Here is an 11,673-nt window from a genome sequence, read left to right as displayed (position 1 = left end):
ACCCCCGAAAATGCCAAGGATCTCGTGTGCAATCATTTCAACATTTGCCATAAATGAGACAAAAAATGTTTGAGATTTGCAATTGTTGTTTTTTCCTATCTTGGTTGTATATTTCAGATAAGGTAAGGTGTGTGTTCTCTAGGGGTGTACATCGGGCTTTGAAATTGGCCTGACCCGATGCTTTTCGGGTTGATCCGAAACTATTTTTATCGGTCTGGCTCAGACCCAGCCCGCTAAGGACATAACAATACTTATCGTGAAAAAATGGACTGCAAATGGACTTGTTGATGGTTACCGGTTAATCCGAGAACCGAACCCGATAGCTAGGTAACCTAGTGGCCCAAAACATGATAACCCTTAAGAGAGTTATTAGTCGAGTTTGAGGAAACTTAAAAAGTAATGGGTTGGATCCGACCCGTATTGAAAACCCGGGACTCGGCCTGATGTAAGCTCAGTCTATAGTCTATACTCATACTTGCGTAGCACTAGCACTAGTATTTTTGGCCCAAGTAAGGCCTACAGAAGTTGGGCTAGACCCATTTCAATTAGTCTCTCACTTTTCAACATTCGGCCCATACAGTTGGTCAAATTTCCTACTGAACCGCATATAGGCTCAAACGAACTGCTAATGTATGGTCGGCCCCGATCGTTTCTCTAGGCCGGCCCATCTGCAGAGGAGGCCCAGGCCCTACACGAGAAGGCCTTGAATTACTATACGTGGCTAGCCCATTTATTGAAGACGTCTTGGTTTGAACTTTTAATTCAAAAACTTGTTGCCTACATAGAGTTGTTCCAGATGAACAGCTTATTTGGTCGGTCTCGAAGTGGCTTGCAAGTTTCGGTAACAGAAAAGAAAAAACAGGTATGGCTCCGTCTGAGGATCGGTTATTGCGTAGGTAGTGAAACGACCAATCGACGGCCCTACCCTTACCTTATTCCAGCGAGTAGCGACTGAGTGTAGCTCTGTTAAGGCAGGTCATGGCGATCCCATTGGCTTTTGTTGGGGTAAGGATTGTTTGAGCAATTGGCGTAATCCTTGCTAATTGATTCTGAGCAACTTTATTGAGATCAGAAGCGAATTGCACAAAGGCTTCTAATTCTGCTAATTGAGCCAATTTCAATTTTAATTTGCCCGTGACTTGTTTTATAGCTTTAATTTGAGCCGCGGATCCTACTCTCAAGACGGAAATACCCACACTAATTGCAGGCCTGATTCCATAATTAAATAGATCGGCGGATAAGAAGATTTGTCCATTTGTAATGGAAATTACATTAGTAGGAATATAAGCTGAAACATCTCCTGACTAGGTCTCAACTATTGGTAAAGCAGTCATACTTCCTTCACCTAACAAACAATTCGAAATGCATCGTCTCTTTTTTAGAACAGGTCCGAGTCAAATAGTAATGAGTCAAAGCACTTCTTTTTACATTACACTATTTTGGAAACCCAGGGACTCAATCGTATGGATATGTAAAATATAGGATTTCCAATCCTAGCAGGAAAAGGAAGGAAACAGATACTCAATTTAAAATGAGTAAACAGAATTTCATACTCGATCTCATAGATACATATAAAATTTTGTGGAAAGCCGTATTCGACGAAAGTCGTATGTACAGCTTGGAGGGAGATCTTTCATATCTTTTGAGATCCACCCTACAATATGGGGTCAAAAAGCCAAAATAAAATATTTTAGCCCTTATAAAAAGAAAAACAAATTCTCGAATCCCTTTCACGCTGTTTTTTAAAATACGGAATTATATGAATAGTGGATAAACTCCATGAAAGAAAGACTAATGATTCATATAAATTACTTAATGGTAAATGTCCCAAATAAATCCAACGAATAACTAATAATCCAGTTATACAGAAAAAAATGGCTATCGTTCCCTTTTCTGACGATGTCCGCTAGGGGTGTCAATTGGTCGGTATGGTCGGTTATTTGGTATATTCATCCCTGGGCCGAAAGTTCGGTTTTTTCATTAGTGAAAACCAATGACCGATCAGTTTTTGTAATAGTGAGGTTATAACCGACCATTCCACTTTGGTCGGTTTGGTCGGCTTTTCAGTTAATACCTCAATTTAGAAAGAAATTTAGAATAAGTAGATCCATAAAAAAATCGCAATCAATACCTGAATCAAACTATTGAAATCGCAGCATTCTATTAATATCTCATTCTCATATTAATATCAAATAATTAATGGTCCAAATTGCAGAGTTATATATATGTAATTATATATATATATATAATATTAATATATACTTATTATCTAAATATATTAATATAAATCTCAAAGTTTGAGTCTATTAAGTCATAAGTAGTCAAGTAAATACTAATGACTAATCATTATATACTATATATTGTATAAAATATATATAAATTAAAAGTTAATGACTAATCATTATATACTATATAATATATATAAATATATATTATAATATTTATTATGACGGTCGGTCTGTTTTAAATTATCGGTTTTATAAAAATATTCAAAATCGACCAATTATTCGGTTTTTTATTTGAAAAAAACCAATCAATCGGTTTTCGGAAAAGAAAAATAATTAAATCGACCAAATGATCGGTTCGGGCGATCGGTTTGGTTTTCTCTAGTTTTTTTGACAGTCCTAACGCCCGACTTCTATTATTGGGAGGTACTGAGTTTGATTCTCATTAGAAGTAATATTAATTATTGTGACCACTCGTTAGACCTTGACCCAATTTACTCTGTCATTATATCAGAATATTATGTGCACGCAAACTTGGTATAGCATATAAATCTTCCTCATGACATGCTTATCTCATGTAGCCTTATCTTCATTACAACTACTTTCATGATTATCATATATCTCTTGTAACCTGCACACATCTGTAGCCTTATCTTCATTACATCTGTAATGTTTGTTGTAACAACTTGTAAGCTAGACTAGGCTTATCTCTTGCTTTGTTTTTTTATCTGTTAGTCTGTGTATATCTTCATTACAACTACTTTCATAATTCTTGTAATGAAGATAAGGCTGAAGGAGATACGCATGTCATGAGGAAGAGTTATCTGCTATATTTGGCGGCTCGAATTTAAGTCCATATCGAATTTGTATGGTGTCATTGTTTTTACTGAAAAAATCCAATTATTCATTAAGAAGAATCATTTAAAATGTTAAAATTTTTTTTGCATCATGAGCATTAAGTCGTAAAGCATGAAAATTTGTAAAATAACCAGCCGAAATTTATCATTGATTGGAATTCAATACATAAACATTTGAAGTGGATACAAAATACACTCTGAATATATAAAATATATGAACAACAACAAACAACACAAGCACTTCCATATTTAACAAAATAGGAAGTTTTATTCTGAAATCAAAAATAGATAGAAGAGGGGGGGGGGGGACTTGACTTAATTAATAGGCATCAGGATTGGCCAGGAGATATGCTTCAACGGCCTTGAACATGGCGGTGGCCTTTTCTTTGGCCTCCTGGAGTTTGTCCTCCGGAATCACAACGTCACCGTCAAAGTGATATGTGGCGGTGGTCTTCCAGATAGATCCTCCGTCCGGAGAAGCCACGATCTTGTTCTCGGAACTGAGCTTCTGAAGAGCACCCTTGAGGATATCGCCTTCAATTATGCTGTAGTTGTATGTGAGAGTGTCTTCGTCAAGTGATTCAATCTTGTGCTTCACATATGTGAGTTGCTGATCATCTGCATATACAATTGATACACATAATTAGACAACAATATTTAATTATATATATATATTGTTAGAAAATTCAGAAATCTAACCCAAACACACCAAAATAATATTATTCGCTCTAAGCCAAATCAAAGTAATATTATCCACTTTGGACTAAAAGCCCGCATGGAGTCCGCTCTAGGCCAAAGGCCCGTATGGATTTGTTCTCTTGGAGCATCTCCCAAGTACTTATGCTCAGAAAATGAGTCAAATATGTGAGAGGAACTGAACATTTGCTCATATACTATACAATTAGTTTATGTCAATCCGACGTGAGACTACAAGTCTTAACATATATATACACATAAATATGATACCTCCGGCAAAAGTGAACTTCTGGATGGTTCCGGCTCCGCCGTTGCCCTCGAGGGTTTCGACACTCTTGATGGAAGGGATAACCTTGGGGAAGAAGTTGGCACCATCAGCATAGGCCTTGAACAGCCTGTTTGGTGCAATTGCGAGAACATTCTCTGATTGTGTGGTGACAACACCCATTATGTAATATTGGAAGCTGAGATTGGTTGATAAGATTGAAAAAGATGAGTGCTTGAATTGTGAATTTGGGTTGTAATGGTTATGTGGAAATCAATAGAGAGGGGGCTTATTTATAGGGTGATGGAAGCTTCAAACTTTGTTGAAATGTCGTTTTGGGCAATGAAGAAAGATGGCTTGGCAATTTAGTCAAGAACGCCACCTATGGAAAAGTAATACAATAATTGACAAATAATTCCAAAATTGGTGAATTGACCAAATACTTTTGAATTAATGCGGGAAAATCAATGAAATATGAAATGGATATCAAAATCTTTTAAGAGATTTTATTTTATAATCCTCCCAACCACTTGTTGAAAGGATTGATGGTGTCCTCTCTAGCTCCCGAAAGGACGAACTTATCCTCTTCTCTAAGGATCCCAGATGAGGGAACCCCAGGAGAACCATCGACTTCAATTATTGTCCATATACAAATGTACGATCCATACTAGATATGACCAACTACCCATGTTTTACCTCTTGACAAATGACAATGCATTTTTGTCGTAGTAGAATTTTTCTGTGGCATGTTCAATCCTCTTCTCCAATATTTACCAAAAGTGAGGCATCCCTTCAGGTACAAGATACTCTCATTATATTTATATCCAACCCATTCCATATTTGATATAATTTTAAAATTAAATGATTGATGTTATGACTATTATAATTGATTATCAATTTATATATCAACCTTCATTGCATGGGAATATTCCTTGATACTAACAAATTTTCAACAGAAGCTAGCTTAGCCTCCTGCCTTGAATTAATAGACCAGACTAACGGATTAATACACTCTCTCTAGCTTCTTTCGCTGGGCCCACTAGTTTAATATCATTTGAACATTAGCTGGGCCCATCGTTGAATACGGTTACGGTTTGAAAAGGATTTGATAAAACTTTGGGCCCATTAGTTTGCTTGCATTATTCGGCCCAGTATTTATCTACAAAGTGGAGATGATCATTCCTATGGTATTTGCGCAACAATAAGTTTTACAAGGAAAAATAGGCATTTGCAGTTTTGTTTTGAGCCCAAGTTGACCTTGTACATTAAAACTGCTCTCTTCCCATGTATATTTTTTTATATATGAAAATGGAGTTTCATTTGTCGTTTTGTGGGCCAAAAATATATTAATACCCACTTGATATTATTAAAGGTAGGTGGCTATAGCTGGCCTCTAGAGATAATTGAACAATGTGGGTTCAAAGAATTGGATCAAAATTGATGCCTTGCACTGTCAATTGAATTTTATTTTATTACATTCCAAAAGGTGCCATCTTTGACTAAATTGCAAAGCCATCCCTGTTGAATGACACCCAATTCATTCTAAAAAATTCAATAACGTCCAAACTCTTGGATCAAATAGGGACATCTTCGATAATAGGCGACCTTCAAGTTCAGCCTATATATATACCATATCTACTTTACCATATCATCACACAACTAAAAACACTCCCAACAAACACCGAACATTCTTCAACTTCCATTCCATATCAAGTTTTACCAATCTTAATTTCCTAGTCCAAAATGGGTGTTGTCTCTTTTGAATCAGAGAATGTCCTCGCAATCCCACCATCTAAGCTCTTCAAGGCCTATGTCCTCGATGGTGTCAACTTGTTCCCCAATGTTATCTCTCAAATTAAGAACATCGAAATCCTCGAAGGTGATGGTGGAGCGGGAACTATCAAGAAGATCACTTTTGGAGGTAATTAGTTTTCATCATATTCACTATCAAATCCTTGATTTTGAAGTATTTCCATAAAGAAAAAAGTGACTAAAAATAAATATTGTTATGTGTATGTATGCATATGCAGCTGATGATCAAGCCACATACGTGAAGCACAAGATTGAATTAGTAGACAAAGAGACTTTGTCATACAACTACAGCATAATCGAAGGCGATATTCTGAGGGGTGCCCTCGACAAAATCAGTTCGGAGAACAAGATTGTGGCATCTCCTGATGGAGGGTCTATCTGGAAGACCACCACCGCATACCACACCAAGGGTGACATTGTGATTCCGGAGGACAAAATCACTGAAGCAAAGGGAACGGCCACTGCCATGTTTAAGGCTGTTGAAGCCTACCTCTTGGCCAATCCTGATGCCTATTAGTTTCCCCTTCAATCGTTGGTCAATCAAATAAAGATGGGGACTTTATTTCACTAAATAAAAGTTCCTCTGGTATTTTTTTTTGGCTGTTTTGAGTTAATTCCATGCAGGAGTGTGTATTTTGTATTTTTTTTCAGTTTAAAATGTATTATTTATAAATAATGAGTACTGTCTTTTCACATCTTCACAAATTTCAAGTTAACCATCTTGGCTCCCACCTTATTTTCGCAAAATTTCTGTGTTTACGGGTAGAGTAAAGCAGGCAGTTCATATATAATCTTTCATAGTTCTAATCATATATCATCTACGATTATACTCTGTAAAACTTGATTTTTTAATTGTAAAGAAACTTTGTTTAAGCACCAGTGCACCAATGGGTGCAGACAGAACTTAGGAGGCGGCTAAGCTAATGGCCTCAAAGAAGTTGCAACAAATGCAAAGAAGACCAAAATATTGACATAAGCAGGCCAATTATCAATACTAGTGAAGACAGCTTATTGATTGGAATATTATGTCTAAAAGACTTTGTTAAATCCATAAAAATGTCAGGTGAAAGTAGTAATACATACCAGTACTGTGCCACTGGCTACTGGTGTTTGAAGTCCCAAGCTAGTCCAGACATGGTTGCAAGATTCACTGTGCTGTCATAACTTTGTGTCGCTGAATGCCGACTACTAAATCCTGCAGGATCCTTGGATTCAAGGTCTACTGGCCTGCATGTTATACCAAGTTACATGTGAGTTTTGGTTTTCGTGACTTGAGTATAAGATAAAATGAAAATTGCAAAGGAGACAAATAAACAAACACTTTTTGTGCAATATTGTTCTAGGCGAATGCAGTACATAAATGCATGGTTCACAACTACAACTCAGTTTGAAACACAAATTCCAGCAATATCCCATGAAACCAACGTGATAATCACCACAAGACCAGGCAACAGAAGCTGCAGACCAAGTAGATTCTCTTTACATGAAATGTCTTCCTATGAACGTAATTTCTCACTTCTTCCAAACTCTGCCTCCTCGAGGACCTCGATCATGTCCCACACTGTTGTATTGGAACTTGGCACGTGACACTCACAAGGAGGAAGTTTAATAATCGCATGCTCTTGATGGGCCTGTTGGATTGGTTGGACTGACGAGGTTTCTTCATTTGGGCTCTTGACTTTCAAATGGGCTTTCTAACTACCTAAATTGCTCCTCTAATTAACAAATAATGGGCTGGGCTCTTAATCTTGTTACTAGGATTGTCTGTAGATAAATACCAACAAAAATAAATTGCGAATGCATCTCACAATGAATGCGACTATTTACCTCTTAAGAGGACACCGTCTCGGCTTATACTATAGTTAGATAGAATCCAACCAACTGAGACGAATACAAACGGACTTGATTCGAATTGCCCAACAATTTGTAAATACAAAATGTACGACTACATATATATAATATATGATATTGTTAATCAACTATGCACGGAAGCCCGGAAGGAATCAACATCTTTTATTCTGATTTTACGAGGAAGAATATCATAGGATTCTTCATAAGTGATAGCGAGCTTATTGTTCTGTTTTTTGTCTGTTTGTTGCAAGATGTGGCATATAAATTATGAAAAATTAATGATTGTCAAGAAAACAATAAAACATGGCGAGACTTGATCCGGCTTCCATTGCATTACTGCTTCTGCTCGCCATATCATTTGCAGTTGAAGTTTCATATGTATGTATGTATGTATATATATATATATATTCCGTAGCCTAGTCTTTAATTCATAAGTATATTAACCCCATATGATTAATTATGTTTTCTTTAACTTACATGGACATGGTACAGGCAGGAGGTGAGGGATCAGTTCGTCAAAAAGGTATGAACCAGTCCCACACATTCTAATTCTTCTTTCTTATAAAGCAAGACATAGTATTTATAGAGGGAGTTACGAGACCAGAAACAAGAAACCCCGATAAACACCCAGACGATAAGCACAAAACAAGAGAAGACACCTAACCCTCCAAAGGAGGCCGGCAGAGACTAAACACAAGAACCAGAGGAACAAGGGAAACCAAAGACAGGAGAATTACATCTCAGATAACCAAGCCACCATGACTTCATGCTTTTCCACCCGCCGCCCCCTTCTTCTTCTAGCCAAGAAATTAGCAACGCCATTCGTCTACCTCCATACATGTTTGAAGGGCACAGAAGAGAGAGAGAATGAAACAGATTTATAATCGCGTTTATATCCTGATCCAATTTTCAAGGGATAGGAGAGTCTTTAGAAAGGCAGCGTTGAGTGAATCTGACTCAACTACGAGATTGTCCAAGTCACTGGATCGACGAGCAGAAATTTGGAGGTCCATTCTGATTGCCTAAACTTCAGCAGACCTAGCATCTAAGTGCCCAGCCGGCTCAGAAAAAATACAGAAGAAATTCCCATAGCTAATTCTTATTTCTTTATAAAGATATTGCAAGCTTAGAGTAAGGCTATTTCAAAGTAAGAATTTGATAAGTATTATTATGTTATTTATATGTAGATTGTCCGGAGGCATGTAAGCATCGATGTTCGAAAACCTCACATAGGAAGCCATGCCTGGCGTTTTGCAAGATGTGTTGCAACAAATGCAAGTGTGTTCCCTCGGGTACATTTGGAAACAAGAAAGAGTGCCGATGCTACAACAGTATGAAGACAAAGGAGGGCAAACCCAAGTGCCCATGAAAATCTTTATTCATCTCATGTATAATAGTTCATAATTATTTGTCAAGGAGATTTACTCCACACAATTGTTTGATTTTCTGGGGTTATAATTATGATTTGTAAATAAATTGTGTTGCCAATATCTATATGACTTTTCTCTTTAATTTTTTATTTTATTACTCTACAGCTTTAATCTTATAACTTGAATGTGAATATGTGAAATTAAAGAAAAATAAAAATAGTATATAATTTTATATTAATAACCCTAACCCTAACCCTAATCCTAAGTTGGTTTAGGTTAACAAACTTAATACGCCTATTTCTTTTTAATTTTTTTGAGAAGTTAGAGTTAAATAAGGTTTAGGCTTTTGATTGTTAAATTGTGAATTTTTTTACTGGATGCGAATTATTATTATTCTTTTAATTGCAAAATCTAAATCAAATTAGAATCCTGAATCCTAATCCTCAGCCAGATAGAAATGGTTTGTATTATAAATAGTTTGCTACAAAACGTATAGCCCTCATTGTGATCCTCGAAGCTGCAAACACAATCATGAAGTTTTTAAGGAAAATTTCAGAATGGAAAGAAGTCAGGACATGGTAAGTATACATCCTCCTTTTGTTTGTTTCTTATCGTTTAATTGATTTCTTCCTTATATGATACTGTTTGTTTCTTCCATATATGGCTGTTCGTTCCTTAATTGATTTCCTCCATATATGGCTGTTTGTTTCTGATTTTCTTTCTTGAAATACACTGCTCGAGCTATATGTTGTTTATCTTCTGATAATATGATTGATTTATTCCTTGTATAACATGATGTTCAAGCTACTCTGTTTCTTGATTATTTTTTATTAATCTTCTTCTTTATAGTATATTGTTCAAGGCTTTAAGCTATATAGGGTTTCTTTCTTGGATATGGCAAACAAAAGCTATATATGGATTAGTATACAGACTGTGCACTGTGTTCAAGCCATCATTGATCTTTATGATTATTTAATAGATTTTATTCTTTCTTGAAATATACAGCTCAAAGTCTCAAACCATATGTTGTTTATCTTCTGATAATTTGATTGATTTATTTCATATTATAACATATATCGTTCAAGGCTTCAAGCTATATAGGGTTTCTTTTTTGACTGTGTTCAAGCCATCTTTCTGATTATTTAGTAAATTTGTTCTTTCTTGAAATATAATGCTCGAACTATAAGTTGCTTGTCTTCTGATAATTTGATTGAATTATTCCATGTAACATATTGTTCAAGCTATCCTGGATTGTCTGTTTCTTGATTATTTTTACTGATTTTCTTCTTTATAATACACCGTTCAAGCTATATAAGGTTTTTTTTATGACCTCAGTGTATAGACTGTGTACTGACTACTGAACATGTATCTTTTCAGCAAGAAAGTGATCAAGGATCTGTGGTCTCAAATAAACTTTGAGAAAAGGCAGATACATTCCCATCGAGAGTATGAAGAAGCTTTTATTCAAGAACTATCGGGGAAGCTGAAGGAGAAAGAGGAGGGCGATCAAAGAGATTACTTGAAAGCTGAGGCTGAGGAGCTCTACAAGCAACTGTGCCTATGGGATGCATATGATCAACTGGAAAAATTCTCCATACAAGTCTATAGTCACCTCTCCAGCATAAGCAAAAGGTATGTACATTATATACACATTCATGCTTATTGCCTATACATGTTACATATGTATCTGTAAAATTATCTTCTTTGAAATAATGGATGTATAGGCATATCAATATATATGGATTTGTAACATTATAATTATCTTCTTTGAAAAAAAATAATTCATGTATATGCATATGATTTGTGACTAGCATCACCTTAAAATTGCTGCAGAAAAAGAATACCTCCTGAATTGGAAGAAGCTGTGTCGACTTTGATGTTTGCTCCACCGCAATTTGCAATCTTTACTCCTCTAAACAAGTTGAGGAAGGTATTTCAGAAGCACTATGGATACTCAGAAAAGCTTGTGAACAAAAAGGTATGTATATTGTTCAAACAAAATTCATTGTTCCACCTCCTCTTAAACATTGTTTACTTAATACTTACTTGGGCCTATGCATCAACAGCTGCTGAAGAATCTCTGTGTACAACGTATGCCGGATTACATCTTTGATAATCTGATCACTGCCATACTTGATCGTGAAAGTGGATCGCACCATGAGCTGCGATTCGAAGAGGCAAGTGTCAATGAAAATTCCCACAAAACCAATCCAGAGAAGAGAGTCTATGAGGTCTTAGAAGAAAAATGGAATGATAGGATGACCGGTTGGGACTGCTTTACCGGTACGACTGAGGATGAAGATGAGACAAGCAGTTCATGTGATGGATATGAACATTCTGAAGATTCATGCGAAAGTTCAGAGGGTGACGAGGAAGCTGAGTTAAAGAAAAGCAATTATACAAGTACCCCATTATGGGATGAATATGAAATTTCAGAGGAGGAAGTAGCTGAGGTTGATGAAGCAACTGAGATGAGGAAAATCAGTTATTCAGGCACTTTTGAGGAGAGAAAAGCAGCCTAACACCATCATGTGATGCATATGAGAGTTTGGGTGATGATGAAGCAGCTGAGACAAAGAAAAACAATTGTTCTACTA

At 36.2% G+C, this 11,673-nt stretch overlaps 2 protein-coding genes across 2 annotated transcripts; one reads left to right on the top strand and one right to left on the bottom strand.

Annotated features, from left to right (window-relative positions):
- Positions 1 to 3,201: 3,201 nt before the first annotated feature.
- LOC120012719 (major allergen Pru ar 1-like) lies at positions 3,202 to 4,320 on the bottom strand. Its single transcript, XM_038864169.1, has 2 exons — positions 4,049 to 4,320; positions 3,202 to 3,700 (listed from the first exon to the last, which is right to left on the bottom strand). Exons 1-2 carry the CDS (start codon positions 4,224 to 4,226, stop codon positions 3,402 to 3,404), a joined length of 477 nt encoding a protein of 158 aa, XP_038720097.1. The 5' UTR covers positions 4,227 to 4,320; the 3' UTR covers positions 3,202 to 3,401.
- Positions 4,321 to 5,689: 1,369 nt separating this feature from the next.
- On the top strand, positions 5,690 to 6,571 carry LOC120012720 (major allergen Pru ar 1-like). The gene is made up of 2 exons (XM_038864170.1): positions 5,690 to 5,964; positions 6,074 to 6,571. The coding sequence occupies exons 1-2, from the start codon at positions 5,787 to 5,789 to the stop codon at positions 6,370 to 6,372; spliced, it is 477 nt and encodes a 158-aa protein (XP_038720098.1). The 5' UTR covers positions 5,690 to 5,786; the 3' UTR covers positions 6,373 to 6,571.
- The last annotated feature ends 5,102 nt before the right edge of the window (positions 6,572 to 11,673 follow it).

The sequence above is a fragment of the Tripterygium wilfordii genome, chromosome 13 (assembly GCF_013401445.1).
Source record: "Tripterygium wilfordii isolate XIE 37 chromosome 13, ASM1340144v1, whole genome shotgun sequence".
Classification (NCBI taxonomy): Eukaryota; Viridiplantae; Streptophyta; class Magnoliopsida; order Celastrales; family Celastraceae; genus Tripterygium; species Tripterygium wilfordii.
Note: the sequence above shows the minus strand (reverse complement) of the source record. Positions and strands in the feature narration are given on the sequence as shown.

Coding starts and splice junctions, on each gene's coding strand:
- LOC120012719 (XM_038864169.1), bottom strand. CDS start 4,226: ATGGGTGTTGTCACCACACAATCAGAGAATGTTCTCGCAATTGCACCA. Junction 3,701..4,048: donor GAAGTTCACTTTTGCCGGAG/GTATCATATTTA, acceptor TTGTATATGCAG/ATGATCAGCAACTCACATAT.
- LOC120012720 (XM_038864170.1), top strand. CDS start 5,787: ATGGGTGTTGTCTCTTTTGAATCAGAGAATGTCCTCGCAATCCCACCA. Junction 5,965..6,073: donor CAAGAAGATCACTTTTGGAG/GTAATTAGTTTT, acceptor ATGCATATGCAG/CTGATGATCAAGCCACATAC.